This window comes from Canis lupus, chromosome 3, assembly GCF_003254725.2.
Source record: "Canis lupus dingo isolate Sandy chromosome 3, ASM325472v2, whole genome shotgun sequence".
NCBI lineage: Eukaryota > Metazoa > Chordata > Mammalia > Carnivora > Canidae > Canis > Canis lupus.
This window is the reverse complement of record NC_064245.1, coordinates 4,143,052-4,168,402: the sequence shown is the minus strand read 5'-3', so window position 1 is coordinate 4,168,402 and position 25,351 is coordinate 4,143,052. Positions and strand designations below refer to the sequence as shown.

At 44.9% G+C, this 25,351-nt stretch overlaps 1 protein-coding gene across 5 annotated transcripts in view; it reads right to left on the bottom strand.

Annotated features, from left to right (window-relative positions):
- Positions 1-24,973, bottom strand: part of EFNA5 (ephrin A5) — a 280,637-nt gene extending 255,664 nt beyond the window's left edge. Inside the window, exons 1-3 of one of the 5 annotated variants that reach the window (XM_049107964.1) lie at positions 24,826-24,973; positions 22,653-22,756; positions 22,137-22,238 (exon numbers count right to left, since the gene is read on the bottom strand). In XM_049107964.1, coding sequence (XP_048963921.1) covers positions 22,137-22,238; positions 22,653-22,684 — 134 coding nt within the window. In that variant the 5' untranslated portion in view covers positions 22,685-22,756; positions 24,826-24,973. Of the gene's footprint in view, positions 1-18,621; positions 19,266-22,136; positions 22,239-22,652; positions 22,765-24,825 lie in introns of those variants that run through there. The other 4 variants (XM_035714737.2, XM_049107958.1, XM_025438646.3 and 1 more) reach the window with 4 other exon arrangements.
- Positions 24,974-25,351: the final 378 nt, after the last annotated feature.

Below are 25,351 nucleotides of genomic sequence, written 5' to 3'. Positions count from 1 at the left end.
AAAAGCGAATCCCACGTGCTCATCCCCACGCGGTCCCCAAAGGGCTACACCTCGGGGTGGGAGAACCTGAGCCAAAAGCCACTCGGGATCCTCGCCCGCCTCTCGGAAGCCTGGGAAGAGAAACGGGCAGAGCCCCAGATCCCATGACGCTTGTTGGGTGGTTTCTCTTTCTCTTCCCTTTTTTTTTTTTTTCCTGTTTTACGTAATAGGTTTCTGCTAATGATTTGTATGAATAACGTTTTCTCGCTTTAAAAAAAGCAGCTTGAGAACAACCGCTCAGCCCATCAGTGAAACGATTCACATGCCACTGAGCACCCCCCAAGTTCTGTCTGGAAACGTAGAAACTGCCCTGACGGCCCCCACCTTACCACCTACCCACCTCTCAACAAGCCTCACTCGAACACCCTGAGCATTTCCAGCATTCAGTTCGGTTTACGACGCAACTAAACGGCGCCCAAGATACGCAGCAGTGCAGAGCACGTCAGGCCCTGGGAGAACCCGCAAGTCCATCCGCCTCAAAGAGCGGTTCACCAGAGGCCCTACCCCTTGCGACGCCAAACGCCGCCTCACAGGGACACCTAAAAACGCGGCGAAACCCCCTCTTGTGCCTCAGACACTTTCACCAGATCCCCGTCATTCCCAATAAACTGCCTTCTGGGTTTCCCCCCCCCCAAATCCGTGACAGGGATACAGCCAGCAGGTCTTCACTCCTGTTGCCATGGATCTCCAGAACATCCTTCTAGGGCTTCTCCCCAGCTCTATTAAAAGCATAACCATCATCCAAAGGCCAAGTTATTCTTGCAGGAAGTAGCTCCTTTCTCCCCCGAGCAGATGTGTCTCTCTCTGTCCACAGCATTCCGTGCTGTTTTTGTGACGTCACTTGTTTTGTTGTTCATTATTAGCAGCCTCAGCGAAGCAGAGCATTTTGATCGCCGCCTTGACAATTAATGAATTTTTCTAATTGTCCTGGCATTTGCCCACGTGGGGCCTTCAGCACTGATGGGTTCACATCAAATGTCACAGAAGGGCAGCCCGGGTGGCCCAGCGGGTTAGCGCCGCCTTCAGCCCGGGGCGTGGTCCTGGAGACCTGGGATGGAGGCCCACGTTGGGCTCCCTGCATGGAGCCTGCTTCTCCCTCTGCCTGTGTCTCTGCCCCCCCCCCCCCTCTCTGGGTCTCTAATAAATAAATAAAATCTTAAAAAAAAAAAAAAAGTAAAAATGTCACAGAAGACCAGGCACTTAAGCTGAAGGGGTGCTTACAGCATCAGTCACGATGAGTAACAATTCAAACACACCGTCGGTCTTACTGTATATTTACTAAAAGTCACTTTTTGTAGCCGGGACGCATGAGGATGTCTTTTTAAGGATGTTTACTTTTCCACTTAGTATAGGTACCGGGGCGGTTTCTGTTTGTTTGGGTTCTTGAATTGAATGGTTCAAAAACCCAGGCAGCTTTTACTCAAAGTACTCCACTTGAAACAAGGAAATCTGTTTTATATTTACACGATTTAGTTTTCCTTTTTCAAAAAAAAAAGGGGGGGGAGGGGGAAGGAAAAAATTTTCATATAAAAAAAGGAAAAGATTTTCATATAATAAGAACCCATGCCCCTGTTCGGAACTTCAGAACTTTCCTTTCAGATGGCATATGGTTGTCCTTCAGCCCTCCCGGACCCAGGGGGACACCGAGGCACTAGGGGATCCGAGGGGGTGTGGAATCTGACGGGACCGCCGAAGCAGGAAAGGCTGACACGAGCATCAGAACAGGTATCAGGGAGGGAGAGGGATCCTTCTGGAATCCAGGCTTAGCCCTTATCTTTCTTTCAAGTCCACCAACAGGTGATGTTTCATTGGCCCTTGAGAAGACAGCATCACTGGCAGGAAGGCTTCCCCCAGACATGGGATGACAGACCCGCCAAGACAACAGCCTCACGTACCTTAAACTTCTCTGGAACGGACAGGCCAGTCCAGCTCTCGGGAGCCCAGCACAGCCCCTGCTGGCTTTGTAGTCGCCCCCCCCACCCAGGCCCAGGGGTGGGCCCCAGGCCTCACCCCCCTCCTAACACATGGGCTCTGGGGTGCTGACCAAGGCCAAATGGGAGGCTTTGTGCAGGCCTCAGCCCCAGACCCAGCCAATATTTACTCCAGTGTAGAGCCACCATCTTCCAGCTCCTTCCAAGCAGCACTCGACAGTGGAGGGGTCCCCGGATGGTTTCTAGATTTTATTTTAACGCAGGGGGAAGGGGCAGTGGAGTTAGTAGGGCCAGGGTAAACAGATTACTGTCCAAGCCACTCTCTCAGGGAAAACAAGGGAGGCTGTTCGACAACACAGGTTAAACTTTTTCAATACTAATTAGCAATTTATAACGAGAAAAAGAAACCAATCGTCTTCCCAACAGCGATTACTGAGCTCTTAAAACCCCCTTATCAGGCTGAAGGGCAAATCCACTTAAGGCGACCGCGGTACATCCTGCGAGCAGGGGCCTGAGCCTATCAACCACCAACATTTGCCTACGCGGCCCCGAATGGCAATGCTAAGGGCCCCCAGGGGTCAGTCCACACCGCTTGACTGACTTCCAAACCAGATCCCACGTACACTACCAATCCAAGCGTGTCCCACAGTGAAGTGGTGATTACCAGACCCTGCGACCCCAGAGTGTGCGATGGTAAGAACCGAAGGACGTTCACAGACAGTAAGGACATGTGTGTGCTGCCTGGGCAATACTGGGAACAAGGTCCATGGCCTCGAAGAGAGTAACTGAAAAAAAAAAAGAAGTCAGTCTTCCCGCCAGTAAAAGTAGCTTACTACAGGATGGCAGGTGGGAGGGGTGGATAGTTGGCCCGTGGGTTTACGTTGCCTTAAATGTAGAGACACTCAATTAAAAATAAGACTATTCAACTGTAAATAGTTTTACATGTGCTTAGTGGACATAACTTAAAAAAAAAAAAAAAAAAGCTCAACTGTAATAAAACCAACCTGAAGTGACAGTGGGGAGATTTTACTGAAATGGTTAGGGCCATATAAAATTACTAAAAATTTCAGTCAGATACCTGAGGAAAGAAATTCATAGTGGTCTGCTGTACCCAATTATGAAGCTCATTATTCCGTTCAAATAAAAACGTCATGACCATCATCTATATTCTTAGCGTATAAAACACACTGACACAATTTGGCCTTTAACAAAGGGAACAGAGAATTCGAATCACCCCCTCCTCCAAAAAATAGGAGGTCAAAGGTCTAGTAGGATTGGCTTGTTCAGTTACGTTTGTCTTAAATTCATCAAACGCATTGGAGTATGTTCAGCTCTAATCTTTACGACATTATTTACTGTATTAATAAAAACTAAATAATTAAAATGCGACTCAACTGAATCATTTCAACATCTTAAGGAATTCCTGGATTGCCATACACTCAATTTGATCAATCAACGTGCTCTCGTGGAAAGAATATACCGAGTCAGCCTAGCTGAGAGGAGGTCTCTGGCTGCTATTTTTGAACCGGTATATAAGAATATAAGGAATTATTTTTTCAATAATACAAAGTGTCAATAAGTAAGTCATCAAAATTTAAACTTCTTGAGTACCCTTTCGCCAAGAAAGGAGGCCTGGAACAAGAGAGGGATTGTAACCATTAATCATTCATCAGTCACTGAATCCAAGTAACATAAAATTACAGAGTTGTACACTTGAAATAAACACACAGCAAGCTCATTCCCTTGATAAATCTTAACTTCCAATTTAGTAGGACAAAAGGTATCTGCTTTTCTACGAAATGACACAAGAGTAACAAAGGTCAGCCTAGCATTCTAGTGAGCACAGCCATTCGAAATATTAGAGCATTGCACTTAATTTTAAGGGAAATCAGTTGTGCACAGTTATCAGCGCTCTTTCAAATAAATTTTGATTCAATAATTTTTACTTTTATGGCTACTTGCCAAGTGCTGTTCTCACCTGTCACTAAATTTCTGGGTACAGCACATAGGATCATTGATAATTTTCCTTATAAATTACTATTTGGGGTTGTTGTTTTTTTTTCATAAGTGAGGTTTATACCTTCAGGAGTAAAACAACATTATAAAATAATCGTGTAAGTATATGATTGCAATTTTAAAACAAGTAACAGACACATTTGCCATTCTCCTAAATAACTATAAACATATGAAGTAAAACCTGCTTTGAATAATCACCAGACAATTCTACAGAAAAGTGGCCCTTTGACAGTAATGGGTTACTCAGGTTTCAATGCATTAAAATATGTGTTCCTTGACAAATTCTGTTTCCTTTCTCAGCGAGATGCTGTTATGATCTATTTATGTTCCTAACATCAATGTGTGTATAATTAATATGTACTAAGTTTAAAAGCAGTCGATAACAGGAGTTTTTTAAGCACAGAGGCGTCAAGAGGCTAAACCCTGTTCTTCTGGCAGCAGGATTCAGAAGAATCCAAGGATCCCAGGGACAGCCGGGCTGCCTGTAAGGAACAGCCCCAGACAGGAATTGATTTGTTTCAACAAGCTCCTCATTGGAAATACAAGCATTCTCCAAGAGGGTGTCGGTATTCATTAATTTCTCCTTTGAGATGGAGATATCTCATTATACCTGCAAAGTCTAAAGCAGAGTATCAGGGTTTTAGAAGTCAAGAGGAAGCAACACAGAAGACACAGAGAGGAGACGAGAGGGCATTAAAAATAAACTTGACCAACGTTACAAAGGAGATCCAAAACCCCTTTCCGGGGAAGAGGAGGAGGCCGAACAACTTGCTTCTCGCGTGTCACCCTCTGCACATTGTCATCCTTGCAGAAATCCCAAGATAAAGCCTAAAACATAAAATGCAACTCAACCTATCTTTCACATGGTCACCTCTCCCATGATGCTCTGAAATTAGGTCTTTGGGTTTTCCACGCAACCTACAAGAAAATACAGAAGTAGAGAGAGAGATGCACCAGGCCGAAGGGAGGTGGCCTCCTCAGGCTCTAGACTTTTTAGAACTCCATTCTCAAAGTCCTGTCACAGATATACTTTCTTGTACATCTGCACAAATCTGAGGGGGACTTATTTTCATTATGCCCCTTTATTCGCAAAGGGTGAAGAAACTGAGGCTCCCCTTAGTCACCATGAGTGGCACACTCAGGAATCGACAAGAGCTGACACTTAACCAGACCTGAAATATGACGAACAAAACGTTAATGCAGACAACTGCAAAATCTAATCTGATGGTACGTTTTTAAGTGCCTTACTCTCTGAGCCCTTGCCTTTACAGCACCACCCAAGCTCACTTAAGGCCATATCCCCAACAGCTGCTATTATAAAAACTCAAAACCAAAAAAGTACATGAATTCGCTTTTATTTTATACAGTTGAAATGGTCTATAAACATACACATCAGTATTCCTAAGAACCTGATTATAACCCTATTAATGTGATGACAAATCACTGTAAATAACTTACTTAAAAACTATTTAATGTATTTACTCCTTCCCTCCCCCTCATTTTTTTAAATGAAGGGTAAACACAGTAACTAGAAAAATTCAGCATCTTCTACTTCACCTAAGCAGGGCGATGACCACAAATCTCAGGTGTATCAGCTCATTCTGAACAAAACCATCCTTTAGAGATATGCAAATGACTTCATTTTAATAAATGAAGATATCCTATTTCTAAATGTAATAATCTTCTAAGCACATAGCATACTCTGCTCTTAGGAACCACCTAAGTTCACACAGGCACAGAGTATTCTCAAATTCCTGTATCAATGAGCCTCATAAAACTAGAAACCAAGCAGATGTCATCTCAAAGTCACTGTCTCAGAATGCTCACTAATATGTTACAGCACGATGAGCATAAGCATAAACCTACTTAAAAAAAAAACCAAAACAGTAATGTCTTTATTTACTATTCTTAATAAGAGTCATAGTTCTTATAAAATGCTACCCAGTGTTTTAATTAAACCCATTTTATCAAGGATTTTAAAATGCAAAGATTTGCTTCTGTTTGATAATTACCTATAAAAAATGTTGGTAAAAACTATTATAAAAATAAAAGGATACTTGAATTAAGAGTGCTCACCATCTCTCCCCCCCCCCACACACTTTTCTTTTTATTAAACTACGGCTGATTTATAGTACAAACAGTCCCATCGTTCTTTTTATAATCATTGCGTAGAGGTAATTTTGGTTAAGTAAGTCTACCGCTGATGCTTTCAAAGACTTTACAGTTCACTCAGGAGATTAGTAACCTCGTATTTATACACACCGAGCGAAGAACAAAAAGGATACGCAGGGTAATCTGAATTTAACTAGTTCCATCCTTTACTTGTTAATACAAGCATCACATGATATTTATTCCGTAAATCAAGTGACATACAGACTGTGAAAAAAGTGGAAGCATATTTATGGACTTTTTATCACCCGGACCATAGAGGAACAAAGATTTTTCACAAAGGACACCAGAATCAGAAAATTTTAAAGCAGGAATGAATTTTCCCCAAGTCTTTTATAGCTCCATTGGAAGTGTAGGCCCCTGAAAGCCACCCACAACAAACCCAGCCAGTGGAAGCAGAGACACTATTAGTCATCTTCTATGCTGAATATAAAATGAACATTTTGGGTTCATTTAAGCATACCAATTTAAATTGGAAAGTGTTAAAAAAAATCTGTTTCTGAGGTGTGATTCCGGCATGGCCACATAAAATACATCTTTTGGGGAGGGTGTGCAAATAAATATCCTTAGACATTTATGACAGGATCCTCCTAAAACTTTTTGGACTAAGGCAATATTTTCACTCCAGTAGAATTTGTCTAAGCAAAACTTACAACAAAATCTCTGGCTTATTACTTTTCTTCATGGTGGATTTTTAATGATGCAGAAAGCTCAATATGCAAAGCTATTTTATTTGAGATTTGGGGGAAAGTGGCTAAAAATGAAGACTGCTTGGTCTTAAGACAAATAACCTTCACTTGTGCAAATACTGTGCCATTTTAGAAATTATAGAACCATATAGAAAGTTCAGGGCAAATACAACCAAGAGCCCTTGATGAGGAGCCAGAGGTAATCTCTCTCCCCACTGACTTATCTAGAACCTCGCTGCCCAAACTGTGGTGCACAGACCAACTGTATCCTATCACCTGGAGCTTGTTAGAAATGCTCACTTAGCAGGGCCCTGCCCCAGATCCACGGAATTAAAATCTGTATTTCAGCAAGACCTCCAGAGGATCTACTTGCAATTAGACTGTGACAAGCAGTGATCTAGAAATTGCTAACCAAATGCTTCATGCAGGGCTGCTGTTTACACTGTTTACTGTGATATCTCTAGTATAAGAACAATACCTGGTGCACAGTGGACACTCAATAAATATTTGCTGGATAAATCCATATGTGAACATTTCTTACAGTACTATCTACTCTGTGTATAAAATTGTTGTAACTGCACAAAACTGCAAGTCCCCTCAGGGTACAGATGCTGTCTTCATCTCTGAAGCTGCTGTGTGCCTCCCACTGCTTGCACGTATCACTCAAGAGATATTTTATCAATTGTAAATTTTAGATATTCAATATAGAAATATACTGTTCCTGTTGGATATTAGCTATGTTATTGCTTTAATGTGAAAACTTCGGGAAAATAAGTTAAAATCAATACCTAACTCCTAAATTCACCCATTTGGCTTTGATTTTAAGTATACGACAGAGAATTCACCCAAGGAATCAGAACAGTCATGGAAAACATTATACAGGGCCAAGTCCTAATGCCACGTGGTACCAGAGAACAGGGATGGCACGGATGATTGAAATCCAAAATTGATTCCAAAACCTCATGTTATTCAATAGCCTCGAAGTCTTTTCTTACCAAATCTCACACCAAAGCTGCTGTAGGTTTCAGAAAGGTCATTTTTTAGTTTTATTTCCTTTCTCAAAACCACCTATCCACAGGACAGGCCCAGAAATAGTGGAACAGCCAAAGCCATCAAAAGGGGAAAGATTGTGATAGAGCAATCTCCATAATAAACGAACGAGGTAATTAGTTCTCAAATTACCAGATATCAATACAGAAATCTAGAGATAGGAAGTAACAGTTCGTAAAAGAGGCAATTGTAAGAAATAATCAGATACATTAATAGCATCTCCAGATGCATGGATAACAAGACCATTTCAAAGCAAAACCCAAAATTATGATATATTCGGAGTCAAAATTACTGCTGGTCCTCTCAGTCCATGTAATAAGGGAGGGATACTAAAGTTAGGACTCCCTCCCCAGTAAGGAACTGCTTTGTTTCTTTTTCAATTACCTGAATCAGATTGTCTTTTATGCTTTTTTGTTTGGTTTCCGGGAACCCAGAGTTTCAAGTCAAGTCATCAGGTATGTCTGACCCCGCACGTATATATTCATATGGAATATCCCATATATGCATACACGCCCCTCCCAACACACACTCTGTCATGTTTTTGTTTTCCCAAGAGTATACTTGACAATGGTGATAGCAGAGTGTGTAATTAGTTTTCATTGTTCCCCTGACAGCTAGAGTTCCATACAAGACCCTTTTCTTTTTATGTTGTAAATGCTATGGAAAAAATACACTAATAACAGGCATTTAATTATGGGCCCAGCAACCATAGTGGGAACACTGCCAGAAGAGAAGGGAACCTCCGGAAGAGCAAAAACATACATTTGCAGGGGAAGAAAAAAAAGTTTGTTCCTCGGTTACAGTAATTCTCAAAATATTGGTGATGGGCATAGGATGGAAACATTTCGACTCTTTCCCTGAGTCTCCATCGACCATAAAGTAGGCATAAAACGCCCTATCAATACTAAAGCCAAGAAAACTACCGTTATCTGTGCTAAAATATTAATAAGAATAAAGGCATTGCTTATTAATAAGGGAAATACTCTTTAGAAGGGCTGGGTTTTGATACGATCAGTGAAGAGCACAAAGATTCAGTTTCAAATTTTGCTTTTTGCTCTGCTTTTCACAGAATTAAATGAGCACTTGTGAAACCAACTATCTGGGTGCCCCATTCCCTGAGGCCTCCTTTAATTTGTTTTATACAGTATTTAAAATAAAGCATCCCCCGAGTTGCTGTCAGGGCGCACACCAGATCTGTCACCGAGGCCCTTTCTCGCCTGATTAATTAGTAATTGGGAGACACATTTTGGCAGCTTTCATTTCCCTATTATTTTCTCTAGTTTGACACAAAACCCTGTCAGGAGCACCACTATTTGAACTGTACCCCTCTTAGTGCTGGGTCACTAAATTTTAATAAATGGAGCCCTTGCCAGAAAACTACCGAAATAGGCATAAAAGTTTATTGAAGCAGTAACAGTAAACAAATATATGAAGAAAACACTGAATGCCACAGTATCTAAAACACTAATGGTCTGTCTGAACCCAAGGGCTATTGGCAAGAGCGCAGAACAAAAAGTAAAAGAAAAAAGTCTTTAATAAAACCACCTCTTTCATCTGTCTTTAAAATATATATATATATTAGTTAAATAAAGCAGACACACGCTTTGGTGCCGCAGAGCCATACATCTGAGCCTCCTCCGTTATCCCAACCCAACGACTGCGTTTGTTGGGAGGCAAAGATTGAGAGTGGCCGCAGGACTACAGAAGCCGTCCAGGAGTCACAAAAGCTCTGTCTGAGCCAAACAAAGAAACATTTTTCATAAAAGGTAAGGTGAGGAACCTAAAAGTGAAGCTAAAAAGACTGATACTTCAGAGACCTGCAAATAGCTACAGAATCAGTTTCAGGTTCTCCATCTCAAAGTGTCAGTCACTTCAAAAAAGCATCCTGCTACTCTGGTGGCTCAGGACACCTGTGCGCCATGGCAGTGGCCACGCTGTGCGGGTCAGAGGTCACAGCTTCCACATTCCCACATCTGTCTGGATTTTTCTTGCCCTGAAACAATAGAAGGGGACCTAGGCTCATTTGCTCGCACTTTGTTTAACCTAATTGTTAAACACAAAGGATCGTTTCCCCATATTTTCTTTTCATTTCCCCATACTTAGAATGAGTTCTCCTTTTCTTTCCATCCCCATTTGTTTCCATGAAACTAAGTCCTATGAAAACCTTAACCAAGAGGTTAAGCTACCCCCCACCCCACCATAACATTATGAAAAGTCGTACGTCCCAGTGGTGTCTATGGAACACGAAACATCAAGTATCATGTCTACCACCATCCACATCTAGATCACAATTTGCACTGTAATTATCCAACCAAAATAAGCCATGCCTTGATTTTATTCAAATCATAAAACTGCATCTTAACATGACAAAATACTTTCCTAATACGTATTTTCACAATACGAAGCCAGAGCTAGTTGTTAACTATCGTTTCTACGCGCAGGAGTCACTAATAAGACTTAGAATGGACACTCTGACAGCTTGGAAGCAACAAGAAAAAAACAAAAGTATTTGCTAGTCCAAAAAGGCCACTTTGGACACTTTGGTTATTCTAGTCTTTCCATCAGCCAGTCAAAAAAACAAAACAAAACAAAAAAATGGATGGATGATGGATATCAGAGGAAAGCTCTTCAGTACAAAAACTGTCAACTCCTACCCGGACTTCAATAAGGAGTCTATGAGATGTTTATCATTTCTTAAAAACATGCATTTTATTTACTGCCTTTATATTGCATCTGCAATCACCAAAAATCCTACTTCTAATGAACTGAGGCAATCTGTGATGTAAGTAGTTTTCAATCTGTGCCCAGTTTAATCAGACTGAGTCAGGTTACTTTGAAATTAATCTTAAGGAAGTTCTGTTTTTACTGCAGTTCATGGGAATAATGTTCCCAGACATCATCAAACAGATGCAGTAGCAAGAAGTTTAGTATAAATTTTTGGTAAACTTTACTGGGCCACATGTTCTTCCAAATGTATCCAAAAATACAATATGTGGTGGAAAATAAGAGCAGACTCAGTTGATACATTCTCATAATTCTTAATAACAAATATGAATCTACTTCCAATATAATTTTCCATAAGAACCCCTAAGAACAGTCTAGTAATGAGAGAATGAAAGACTGTATTTCAGGGACAAAAAGGCTCCAATTTCATAGAATGCTTCTGAAAGCACCCCAAAATGTTTCATTTTTAAAATTACATACTTTTATCAGTACCTCTTCCTAGAGAAAGATTCTTGGTACCGCTGAGTGATTGAGGGGGGAAAAAAAAAAAATGTTGGCTGACATCAAAAGAACTACTTAGAACAATTAGAAAAAGGAAATTAAGATTTGGGGGCAGGGGGCGTGACCATCGGGGCTATTATTACTCTGAAATTAATAATAAATTATAAGCTTCAAGAGAAAAATACGTATGTAAACATGGTACAGCCCAACATGTAACATTTAAATATGCCTGGGTTTAAAATATATTATCACTAAACTAAAACCTCCTTTATTTCAACTAAATGGAAGACAGCCTTTTAATGAGCTCACAAATAACTTGATAGAGCTTTAAATGTAGAGCCCTGCCAAAATTATTAGAAAGTGGTTTAGTCCTTCTCTATCGTCCATATTCATTTTCGGACCAATTTCATGAAAGAAATAAAATCGCTTAAAACAAGATGGCTGCTTCTGAAGGGGGAAAAAAAAAAAAAAACAACCCGCTGATGTACCAGGAAGCCAAAACCCTAGCTTTTCTAAATGGGGGAGCAAAAACTTAGTCTTTTTTTTTTTTCCTCATCTCCAAGCGTGTATTCACACGTTTCCACGTGGAAACCTAGAGATTACACCGTGCAGTTATTTAAAATTACAGCAATTTTTTAAAAGGCCTAATCTTTGTGTGCCAATAAGAGAAGTGTCCAATGCATACACATGCAGCTATCACATGACCAAAATCCCCACGTCACAGCAGAATCACGGTCATCAGTCATGGAAAACGGGTCCCTTGATAAGTAATAACAGGAATAATACCGATGTACTTCATATCCCTTGAAGCATCGGTCGGAAAACGTCCGGTGACGTCCTGTTACAAACACAACATCTGTATTGGACTTTTTAAAGTAAACAGCCTAGGAACTTAACTGTCCGAGTCTCTCCTTGAATTGCACTTTGCTGACCTTCCCTGAAGCAAATGGCACATTAATTCTATGACATACATAATAAATATGAAAAGCATTCCCCTACATTGTGAAATAATTTTTAAAGAGATTTTTTTTTCCTAAAAATCACTCAAAACTATTTTTATTTCTCACTTGAGTGGAAAATAAGACCTGACAGTAACATTCTCCTCAACCTGTCAACTGTCAATTGTATGAAGGATGTTTCTAAAGATGACAAAGGTTTATTTTTCCTTATTGGAAATGATAGAATTCTCCTTGAATGAAAGCTCAGGTAACCATGACCGTGGTACACTGTTGTCTCTCAGCAGCTAACTCACTTAAGTAGGAGTTTTCACTATTTTAAAATCGTGTTTTTATTGAAATCCATGGCTGTTTGAAAACTAGACTCCAAAGCCTCAAAACCAAGCGTTTATATCCACACACATTTCCCATTTCAAAAGAGCGCACAGATCTCAGGAGTTCACAATAAATCCTTCAAAGTGCAATAAGGAGTATAGATTATCGAGAAGATGGACATACAGGGGACTTCTTTCATTCATAATCGAACTATGTGTAACAGTTACAGTCCAAAAAGAACCACATTATCACTTTTTGAATTTTAGACTAAGCTATTGTCTTCCAGTGCCTTGTTTACAACTGACTTAAGTTTGACGACGTAAATGCAGACAAACTGTAGGGGAAACAGATCTCCTGGTTGTGAGTAATATCCCATTCAGAAACACTGGAAATTCAAATTAATCACAAGAAATTTCTCTACAAAACAGGTCAGGATATAGATTCAGAAGCAAACGAAAACATAAAACTAATAATATAAATCAGGCCCTTAAGAGAGACAGTAATTTACTGCTGTTTAGCTGTCTAAGGCCACCATCCTAAGACAAATTACCAAAAGTGAATATTAATACCTCATTTCTTATACTCCTCGTTGAGGTTTTTACACCTGAATATGAAGGTGTGATCCGTCACAAATGATCAAAAGGCAATTTTTTTTCTCAGTTCGGAAGACTGATCCTGTCTCAATATCCTGGGTTAGTGGCCAGGGCCCTGCTCACTGTACTTAGGGACACACGGGCTTCCTTTCCAACATGAGCATTCGGACCAGAGCTGCTTTTTTTTTTTTTTTTTTAACAGTTTGTGTACTGTTTCTAAAAAGTAGAATCAGTCGACAGACTGGTTCATTACTAAAAATAAAACACAGGTTTTAAAATCCTCACTGCTACTGGAAGGGACGCAAAACAAATACAAAAATGAAAAGGGTTGATTGAGTGGCATCTTTAAAAAAAAAAAAAAAAAAAAACTACCAAGCAAATGATTTATTTATATTGGGGGAAAAAAAAAACACTAAACAATAGATCAATTCCACCCAAATGTAAAATTCTGTTCTTGGCATTTTCTCAGTTTTGTTCCACTTTGTATTTTAATGCTTTCTCTTTCTCAAAGGTACATTCTTTTAACATATTCTTCTCCCAAGCCTGCGAAGGCCAGGACTCCTGAAGGACTAATTGTATTCATTCATTTTCTGGGCCCAGCATGAAGCTGGTAGCTTGCTTGGTTCATAGCAACAGGGGAGGAGAGAAGGAGCTCATCTTTATCTGTCCCTATCCAACAGGAAATCAGGCCAGTGGACAGAATGCAATGCAAGGCCTGCTCAGGAGGCATCTTGCAAGATTAAATGGCAAAAAATTCACAAGGTTAATTTGCCCCCAAATAAGTAAGTGCTCCTTCCAAACCTGATCCTCAGCCTTCAAAGGTGGAAGCCTCTACAGCTATTGATTATCAGCCACAACACACATGGCAACAAGATATTCCTTCAGTGAGCCAATGGCTTAGTTAACACCACTAAAATCAACTAACAGGCAGTAATGAACAACTGAAGGCGCCCTCTGATTCTTTTAATCACAGGGAGTTTATTGACCTTGGTCTCATGCTGGAAATGCCAAATTAGACTGTACAGCCAAGTGTGCCTCAAATAGCACTGATGTCCCAGTCATCTAAAAAAAAAAAAAAAAAAAGACAGTTGACTATTTCTGAAAGCTTATTATGAATATATGACGCATAAAATGGATGGAACACACACCTCGGTAGCTAACTCTTCTTTTCAAACTTTTACGGAAAAGTGGCCAAAAACAAGAAGCATATTTTTCTTATCCGGACCTGTAACGTAAAAGAAAACACACAAACACACACACACACACACACACACACACACCAAAAAAAAAAAAAAAGAAAAAAAAAAGGAAGGGTAAGGATTCACTTCAGGTCTCCCACAGATAGATCACGGGAAAAGAGAGGAGATAAAAATCCCTGTCCTACTGCTTTATTTTTATCCGGATGTCTACATAAATTCTGATATAAAGATCAAAATGACAAAATCACCTAATTACATCTAATACATTACATGGAGGCTCAGAGTTAATAAAGTTAAAAAATTCTAGATAATGCTTTCTACTTGAAGGACTTTGTTATAAACAAACAGTATTCGAAACATTTAAAATTTCAAAAATAAAGTTAATCCTGTATAAGTCCAGTGATAAAATGCATTCAAACCCAGGATCAATTTTCCATCTTTCCTCAGAACATATTCTTAGATTTAAATCAAACCAATTTCATTTATTTGTCAGTGGAAAAGGCACAGGGCTGGAATACTAGTATGCATACAATAAAACTCTGATGACTCAGATTTTTAAAAATCAAACAAATTTACTTTGAAAGGAAAAAAATAAACACCAAAGGGATTATGACCAAGAGAAAAAAAAAAAGTTACTACTTCTCTCTACTAAGGCACATATATATGATCTGTAAGCCAGAAAGGGTTAGGAGTACTGACCTAGAATTCGTATCACTTTCACAACTCCAAGATTACATGTTAACAAAACTAAATGATGTCAATTACGTGCTACTGGAAGATGAAATGTTTAATTTACAAGTCCTTACAAGAATTTTCAAAGTCCAAAGAAAACATGATTAGGTTAAAATTTAGTATACCCCAGGTGAATTATAGAGATTTTTTTTTCCCCCATCAGAGCATAACACTTTAAATTGGTGATACTCAGAACCTAACAGAAGCAAAGCGTTAAGTGAGGAGAATCAGTATTCTTAAAGTACGCTGATAATATTTGCCACTGTATTATCTTACTGTTCCACCCATTAATGCCAACTAGTAGGAGACACGTTTAATTATCCCAGCATCATTTTGGCAACTGGTCAAAAGAAACCAAGAAATTCTTCAATATACACACAATATCTAAAAGAGTATTCTCAGTGGAGGCACCAAACGGTTTATAGGAGGCTTCAGATGGAGAGAGGCATGTTCTTATACTGAGTCATCTCTATCTTTATAAGCATAGCTGCTATGGGAGAATGTAAAGTTTTATTACTGAAAGTCTCTTTAAAAGTTACTTAAAAGCTTTTTTACATTCTTAAAAGAAATTAAAGACAAATAGCTATATTCTCCTTGATTTAGATATTCATTACTCAAAGTTATTTAGTAACATGCTGGTTCAGAATCAGCCTTCAGAACATGAAAGGATCACTCTGTTACTCAGGTGAAATCCAGACAACTTCCCAAATCCTTAAATATGGAAGATGCATTTTGGCAAATTTTATCACATACTTCTATTCAGATCAATAGTTCTCAGTTGCTATTTCAGAGATTTGTGCCAATTCAAAACCTAAAAGTTGGTTTGGGGCCCACCACCCAGTAAATACTAGCAGCTAAAAAGTTACCAGCATTTGAAAATTGAACATCCACTTTTCAGAAACGAATACCCAGGACGATAGATTCTATCTGGTAGCATATAAATTTAATATTTTCTTCTTCTAATAAATAAAATAAAATTCATCTAGATCTATGGATGCTAAATGGCATAATGGAGAGTCAGCAATGAAAACATAAACTCCTAGGACTACACAAGTTACAATATAACATACTTAAACCCTGTGATCAAGTTGTAATACTTAATTCTAATTGTATTTAAACACGATTTCAATTTCAACTCCCTTGGTATAAGCTAAAATATATTTACTTCATTTTGCAACAGAATCCCTTATTAGCAGCTTGTCTACTGAACTTTTCTAAGAAAAAAAAAATTTTAATCTGTTTAAGTTGCAACAAAAGTTTTCAACTTTCTTCCAAAAGACTAAGTCTTCTGATCTTATTAGTTTAGCAAGTCCTAAAAAAAAAAAAAAACAGGACTTCTATAAAATCAGAAGGCATGCTTAGATTACTGTACAAAATGATTACATTGAAAACAAAATGTAAAACATTGAATTTACAAAATTAGTAAACCCTTGAAAATTCTCTAAAATGTTTCTTCACCATCTTTTGAGATAAACTGTGTTTATTTGTAAATTAGTTATTTTGCATTGCCTCTTTTTAAATTACATCCAAGCTGAATTTTCTTAACACATTAAAAAAAGAAAAAAAAAAAAAAAAAACACATCTTATTCACCAGTTCAGAGATAAATCCGTCAACCGGTCCCTACCTTTTCAATTACGTTATCTTTTAAAGTAAGTTTTACCAAGACAACGTATGATGATAAACCTGCCCACAAACCCCTAAGAATACTAAAGTTAGAGCTGGGTCTCTTGGGAGAGGGGGACATCGTCCTTTCTTTTGAACGTTATCAAAATGATAATGATCAAATAAAAAGGTATTTCCACAAGCCTGGAATTGGAGGATGGACTCGAAAATACCCTTTGGTATTTTGAAATTCTACAGATTAACTTTGTCTGGGCAGGTTCAAAGCCACCATGGCATCCTGAGCAGAGTTTTCTACAGGCAGGGCAGATCTATTAAAAAACATGACCTGTGACAAAAATCAATGTGCTAATCTCAAGCCAAACAACAGTATCAAAAGCATAAAACAGAGATAACCTAAGATAAAATGTCCTCAGACTAACTCAGACTAGCTTGACAGGTTAGGAAGGAGGGGGACGTGGGGGTGTCGCGGATTCTTTCTGTTTTAACCCAGGACGACTGGAACACCCAAGTATCCAGATACATGAAAACCATGAGCAAAAAGATCACCCTGGGAAGTTTGGAGTGGGAAAGAGAAGACAAACCGAGCACAAAATGCCCCACATTCCCCTAACCGGTTTTCGCCGCTGTTTTATTTAATAGGGCGCTAAAGTTCAGAAATAGAAATTCCTCTATTTCGTAGATGCTGTTTAATAAAGCCCAGGGGGGAATAAAACCAACCAACATAATGAGACTTGCTTTTAACACCATCACAACTGGAAAGCTTGCTCTATTTGTCTTGTCAGCTTTAATAAAAGGCATCTCCTCTGGCAGGATGGCTTCTCTTTCTTTGCCTAAGAGTGGTAAGTGGCATGTCAAAGGAGAAATAGCTTCCCATCATCCCACCACCCACCTCCCGGAGACTTTTTTTTTTTTTTAAAGATCCAAACTTTCAGGGCTGTCTGTCCTTCTGGCAGGCGGTGCAGTTTCGGGCTTGGGCTGCCCGGGCGGCCCACCTCTCCCGGAGCAGCAGGGCGGGGTGGGGGCTGCAGGGCCTCCCTCCTCCAAGCGGGGGATGCCTCCCAAGCCCGGATCTCGGGGGCCAGGAGGGAGGCGGGAGGGCACGGCCTGCCCCAGGCCCCCGGCTCCCCACTTCCCTGCAGCGGAGGGCGCCCCGAGGCCAGGTGCCCCCCCACCCCCCGCGCCCCGGGGCAGGCGCCGGACGCAGCGCGCACCTGGCAGCTGGCCGCGGGCCCGGGGAGGCCGGGGCTGCCCTCGGGCGGGGCGCGGAGGGCGCTCGGAGCTGCTGTGCACCCGCGGGGGGCTCGCCGGCGCGCTGCCCTTCCAGCAGCCCCGACCCGGGGGCGCCCCAGCTCCGGCCTCCCGCGCCCCCTCCCTCCCCGCGGGGCCGGGGTGACCGCGCGCCTTCCCGCGGCCGCCCGCCGCCGCCCACCTCGGGCTCCCTCCGCCGCCAACTCCGGCAGCTCGCTCTGCACACAGGACGCAACCGGCACTGGAACAAACTTTGTTGCACCCCGAGCCCGCGGGGTGGAGAGGTGGCGGGTCACGGGGGGGCGCGAGGACCCCCTCCGCCGCCAGGCGCCCGGAGCCCCCGGAGCTCGGCTGCTTGCAAAAGCCGAAAGCTTCCGCTGCCCCAGCCCGTGCGCTCTCGGAGCGCGCCCAAAGGGGGAAGAAAAATCCAACGGGAAAGAAAATTTAAAAAAAAATAATAAGGGGGGGGGAGGAACTTTGGGCATGTTTGGCGGGTGCTCCCCGCAGCCGCCGCGCCCCCCAGGCTGCAGGCGGGAACGCTCGGAGGCGCCACGCCGGGAGCCGGGAGCGGGGAGCCGGGAGCGGGACGCGGGATGCGGGCCGGCTCGCCCAGGGCGAGGCGGCGCAGGAGCCTCGAGTCCCCGGCGCCCCGGGGGCGCTCCCGGGGAGCCCCGGCCCCTCGGACGCGGCTGAACAAAGAAAGAGAGGCGCGACCCGAGAGCTTCCCGCGGGCGCCCCGGGGGCCCCCCGCGTCCCGGCGCCGCAGCTCGCAGGGCGCGCGCGGGTCCCCAGGCGGCCCGAGGAGCCCGGCCCTGCGCGCCGCCAGCCGCCTTACCTGGGGTTGCTGCTGTTCCAGTAGACGGCGTAGCGGTCGGCGACGGCCTTGGAGCCCGGGTCCTGGCTCAACGCGCACATCCAGAGCACCAGGAACACCAGCGTCAACATCTCCACGTGCAACATCACGCCCGGCCAGCGGCGGAGCCCCCGGACCGGCCGCTCCGGGGAGAGAGCGCAGGGATCCGGAGGGCGGGAGGAGGGGGAGGGCGGGGGAGCCGCGGCGGCAGGAGGAGGAGGAGGAGGAGGAGGAGGGCAGGAGCCCAATAAATACGAATAAATAAGAATGAAGAGTGGCGACAAGAGAAAAGAGGCGCACGCCGAGCTGGGGAGACGGTGGCGCGCGGGGAGGGGGGGCGCGAAGACTAACTCGCTCCCCCACTGGAGGGTTCCGGAGGAAAATTTAAAAAAAATTTTTTTAAATTAAAAAAAAAAGGGATCACAAGATGGAGAGAAGCATGCGTGTGTGCGGGGGCGAGGGCGAGGGCGAGGGCGGGGAAGGGGTGCCGAGCCGGGGCTCGCGCGGCGGCGGCAGGCCGGTCACCCCGGGAGGAGGGGGCGCGCGCCGGGCCGGCGGGTTGGGGCGGGCGGCGGCGCGCGCTGCACGGGCACCGGGAGTTGCGCGCCGCGGCCGCGGGGAGACATGCACCGGCCCGCCGGGCCCGGCTCAGCGGCGGCGCCGCGGGATGCGCTCGGCTCCTCCTCCGCCGCCTCCGCCGCCGCCGCCGCCGCCGCCTCCGCCGCCGCCCGGGGCCCTCGCCGCGCGCCCCGCTTCGCCGCAAGTTACTTTGGCGGCCGGAGCGAAACTGCAGGGGGCGGGCTCCGCGTGGATGCGGACGGCGGCCCCGCGGGGTGGGGGTGGGGGTGGGGCCGGAGCGGGGGCGGGGGGCGGCGTGCGGGCACCCCCGTGCCCCCCCGCCTGGTCCGAGCCTTCGCCGGGAGGCCCGGCTGCAAGCCCCGGAGGGCTCGTCGGTGCCGCGGGCGCGCCGCGGAGGCCGGGGATCCGCAGCCACAAGCCCGGCCCCGCCGGCGTCCCGGAGCTGCGCGCGCGGCCGGCGAGGAGCGGTCCTGCCTTTGCAAACCTCAAAGAAAAGTTTGGCTGTCCGCGTCTTCCGGCGGGTCCCCGGGCGCTGGCGGGGGGCCTCGGGGACTCCTGGCGCGCGCCCTCCCGGGCCGGGTGCGGGTGCGGGTGCGGGTGCGGCGGGGCGCACGAGGAGCGGAGGTTACGAGCCCGCCGGCGAGGCGGAGCTGGGGCGCCCAGCCCTGCAGGACGCCGCCGACCCGACTGTTAGGGCTGCAGAGCGGGAAGGGGAAAAGCAACCACTTTTAGACGAACGCCTCCAACTCCGGGACGGGCTGATTGAGGTCAGTCTCCGGTCGCCTCCCCCGTGGAGCAAGACCGAGCCCCCCAGACGCGGTGCCAAGGGCCTGGGGCGAGCGCTCACAAGTGTCCCTGCGACTCCGACGGGTCCGGACGCAAGCCTGGCAACTTGTAGAGATGCATCAATCAGTTTGAAACGGGAAAGAGGAAAAAATAATAATAATAATAATAAAATTTAAAAAAAGAGCGAGAGCGCAGGAGCGAGTGGCACCTCCCCGATGACTACATCAGAAAACCTTCTCGATCCTCCTGCAGCAGCTGCTCCTCTTTTCCCTCCTCGGGCGCAGCAGCAACAAGAGGTGAAAAGCACCAACCGAATCCTCAAACCTCTACCGGGCGGGAAAATAAACTTGAGCAGCAGCAGCGGCGGCGGCGGCGGCGGCAGCAGCAGCACGAGCAGCCCGGGGAGGATGGAAATGACTGGCGAGAAGTGCAAAGAGGTAAAAGTCAGTTTTGCAAAAGAGGGAGGCAAAAAAAAAAGGGGGGGGGAGAGAGAGAAAAAATGCTTTATGGGAAAAAAAAAAATCCTCCGCGGGCACGCCCCCTCGTTAATGACCTGCGTGGAACGCCGACAGCAGCGGGGACCCAGCCGCCGCCGCCGCCGCCCCGGAGCGCAGGGCCGCGCGCGTGACCGTGGACGTGGGCGGCGCGGCCGGGGGGCGCGGGGGGAGCGCGGGACCCCGCGGGGGGAGGCGCCCAGCCCGCGCTGCGGCCGCCGCGGCCCGGGTCATGTGGCTGCTTTTTTTTTTTTTCTTTCTCGCTCCTCCCGCCCCTTCCCTCCCCGTGCAGTTTGCTCGGGGAGGGGGGGTGGGGTGCGCGAGCGGCCTGCTGTTTGCTTACAGGTCGGGTTTTTTTTTCCTCTCTCGCTCTTCACTCCAACGGGATTGGCTTGTTCCACGAGAGAGAGGCGTTTTCTTAATCTCCTCCCTTCCCCACGCCTCCCGCCCCCCTGCCCGGCCCCACCTTCCAGAAACCTGACTAATTGAATTACTGGGAGTGCCCGGGCGGCCGCGCGTAACCCTTTGGATGCTGAGCCTCGGCTGGGCGCTGGGCCCGGGCCGGGTTGGACGCCCGTGGACGCGCCAGTCGGGGCTTTGGGTGACACAGCAGCCTGTTCCCATCGTGGAAGCGGCAGGCCGGGCCCCGCAGGTGTCTCCAAGCCCCCCCCTCACCTGTCCCCACCCACCCACCCCCCAGAGACAGGCTGGCGGGGAGCCTCGGTGGCCGCGTTCCTGCAAAGCGCGCGCAGTGCGGGGCGCTGGGTCATCCTGGAGACCTGGGCGGCCCTCCTGCGTCTCTCCCCACCAGGGACCTCAAGGCTGCTGACTTCCTTTAAAATGATGCTGTAAAACACACAGTGTGTGTGTGTGTGTGTGTGTACAATTGAGGAAAGCACAGTGTAAAGTGATCACAAATCGGTGAGCTCCTCGAGCGGGAAGGAAATGAATGCAGCTGGCAGCCCCAGGTGAACACCGTACACCTTTGACAGGTCACCCCCCCCCCAGGCTGGTTTGCCGTCCCCCCCCCTCCTCCTCCAGGATGAATGCTTGCAAGAACCGGGTGCGCGGAGAAGTGGGGTCCCTGCAGCACGAGTCCCTTTAGCATCAGGACAGGCCTCCAGAGCTCGGGCCGCGAAGCACGGCCTCCGGGCAGCGACCCCCCCCCCCGCCCTGCGGTGCCCTGGGGCGCTGGGGGGGCACCGAGGCCTTGGAGACCTGAGCCCCCGAGGGATGCTTCCCGCCGGCCTCGCTGGGCAGGGCTGATCCCAAGGAGGCAGGCGGTTTAGTTTGCCTCCCAAACCTTCCTGTTTTCCCCCTTTTACTCATTAGCCCAATAAAATCCAATATCACGTTCTCCCTCCTGTGCTTTACGGTTTTTCCAGCGCAGACTTTCCAGGCGCTTCGGAATGGTTTAGAAGCGTCCAGACGCCCTCCAGTGGTGGGCCTGAAGTCCGCACGCAGCGGGGGTACCGCCGGCAGCTCGGCCCGGGATGGAGTGGGATGGAGACCCTGGGGTCAAGATGCATAAAGACTGCAGGGAAAAGGAACGCGCACCTGGGCCTGGAATTACCTGGAGGCAATGAGCTCTTGCCTAAAAGCTGGGTCCCATTCCTCGCTTCCAGAAAATTTTCCTACCTGTGCTGGGAAAGGAACTCCTCTATTTGCAACCAGGTGTAAGCTGCAACCTGCGTGAAGACAGACTCGGTGACAGACCACCCCGACAGACCAACAGCCCTGCTAATTAAAAAAAAAAAAAAACAAATTCAGAATGTATTAACACAACTACTTGTCTACCACAAAATTCCAGCAGTTGAGAAAGTTGGGAAACTGAAGCCAGGGAACTAAACGATAAGCAATTATTTTTGAGACCAAATTTTTCTTTAAAACTTTATTTAAAAAAAATAAAACTTTATTTACTTTGCGCCCCCACCCCACCCCCAGTCTGTAATCTTGCTGATGTTCAAGTTCATGGCCCATTTGAGGATGCATTTGTTTTTTGCTTTGCAGGAATGGCACATTTCTTCCCCCCCCCCCCCCCCAGCCTTTCTGATAGTGGCTCTAATAAGTGCTCAGATGACTGAGGCAGTTGTGGACGAAATATTCTGGACTCTTTTAAGGGACATGGGTATCTTTAGGAAGAAGAAAACTCACAGCCCTGTCTTGGGGAAAATGCTGATCCTCATCAGAAAGTCTTTGCAGTCAGGGAAATATCAGGTATCAGGGACTTAGCAAGCTGGCTTCCTGTGGCGTCAAAGCTGAAGGAGTAAAGAAAAAGAAATTATACCCACTTACTTCCTATATGAAACTCATACTCCAAATGTGAAAATTCAACAGATCAAAAGAATATAGAGGTCCTAGTATTTTCAATATCTAATTTGCTTAGAGGCTGGATGGTCCAATTTTAAACAGAAAAAAATAATCACACATGATGGTCCTCCCTAAAATGATCCAAGGAATCGGAATAAGACATTGGAATTTGCAACTGTTACAGGACAGGACTCAAATGTCTGTGTTAGGAAATAATTCATAAACCTAAGCCAAATGCCTCCTTCTGGGATGATAGACCTAAGCAATTGTTGGTACTGGAGTAGCTAAGCAGCAACATGATAGATACGCAGGGACTGGACTTTGAGGAGGTGTTATCAACCGTGTACTTGTCACCAGACGAAGTAACTTTGTCTCTTTGGGAAAACATTTAAGCAATTTGAATTTATACAAATCAGCATTATATAAAAGAACTGTATTATGATTACTCCAGTGTCACAGAGGCAGTGACTCTTAAGCTGGCCTCTGACGGGTAAATAGCCCTCTGCCAAGTGGTTGACGTATGAGGAAGAAAGCAGCAAGCTAAAAACGCAGAGGAATAAAAGTGTAGGAAGCGTTCGAAGGCTCTGAGTTGACAAGACTTGAACAGGGTTGTATGTAGGGAGCTGAGACCTGAAGTCTGTTAAGAAGATTCCAGAAGAGCGTAACTGCAACCTACAAATGTTTGAATTTAAAGCTACAGGCGACCAAATGCACTGGTGGTTTTAACCCAAGTGACAAGCAGTGATCATTGCAACACACACGTAGGGATGGGTTTACTGGTTGGTTTGTTCTTTATTAATTTGTTCGTTACTGTTTGGCCTTGAACTATCCAGACTGGTGTTCTAACGTTGGCCACAAATTAGAGTTACCTGGGAGCTTTCGTATGTATGTATGTATTTATTTTTAGGATTTTATTTATTTATTTGAGAGAAAGAGAAAACAGGAGTAGGGGGAGGGATACAGGGAGAAGCAAATTCCCAACAGGACCCCAGGCATCATCGGACATCGCATCTTGACCCAGAGCCAAAGGCAGAGCGCCCCAGGCGCCCCCACCTAGGGAGCTATTTTAAAAAGAGTAATGCCAGGACCCCACTTCCTGTTTTAGTTAGTTAGGGGCCAGGACCTGGGAGCTGTAACTTTTAGAAGCTCCCCATCCTCCAGCCCCAGGGGTTTCTGAGGAGCAGAGAAAACTGAGAATCACTGATCTAGGGAATTTATTTTCACCTTAACTACTCCAACATTTTAGGCAAAAAAAAAAAAAAAAAAAAGGAAATTCTGTACTTATTTGTCTGAAATGCTCCAACTAACCATCAGGGCAGGAATGTTGATACCTTTGAGAACTGAACTTTGTGGTCCTCCCTATTAAAATGAAATGATCCTTTAAAAGTCGTTTCCACGTGGCAAGAAAGAGAATGCCATCTCCCAGATGGGGCTGGGTGGGCAAAGCTTGCTTTCAAATTTGGGTTAATTTTTGGGGGGCTAGTTTAGACTTCGTGTTTGCACTAGCTGTCTCCAGGTGGAAGCAGAATTCTGTGGGGTCAAGTGTCCGAAGAAATGAAGCAAGCCGGTGAGTCAAGCATTACAGTCCATGGACTAAGCAAATTCTAATATCCGCAGTTAAATTAGAACTGATACCCAGAAGAAATAATAAAGGAAACAAACTCAAGAACAAAGATGAAAGGATATAACAGACACAAAACTTTCTAACAGACGACTAACAGAATGGTATTTAATCTAACCCTGCAATTTCTCTTCCTAGAACACAGGATTCATTCCAAAGCCCCAAGAAACCCAGGTTCTGTTGCCAAACTAATGAAGCCTTCGCTCCTCCTCACCCCTTTTTAAACAGGTTTCTCAGAATCTTTAGAAATAACTATTTGCTAGTTTTTCTCTCCTTGGATTACCTAAGGAAATGCTCCTTTTCTATTTCTGATCTTGCTGTCGCTTCTGTGTACAACCTAAAAGTGAAAAAACAAAACAAAAAAACTGTCTACTAAATAGAGTGTCGCGTCTCTACCTTCTGTCGTGTGACCTTCAACTTCTATCATGAATCTTCTACTTTTGCTCATTCTTTCTTTCCTTCCCGGGTGCTTCCTGGGGGTTGTTTCACAGCATCCCTTCTCAGAAAGTCTGTGCTTAAGTAGAAGGAGTTTCACAAGTTGCTATAATATTCTGAAAAAGACATTTTCCAAATTTTTTATTTATGAACTGTCTGCTGTTGTTTTGCCTGTTTGAAAACATAGTTTACATAAGATCTGCAGAGCAAACTTTTTAAACATACAGGAGCTTGGACGGTCATTTCGGTAAACAACCAAACCATGTAATTAGACATATGTGAAAATATGTGTTCTGGTCCTGTGTATTACAAATGACTATGTGCTTACGTGTAATTTAAAAAGCAAACAAGAACTAGTTGATTCAACCAATTTCCACATCACTCTTCATTATCTAAGCTTCATTCTATACACCAGAGTTACGTGATGAGTCTTCAACTATAAAGCTGAAATTGGGAGGTGATTTTATTCCCATTCCTATGGGAATTT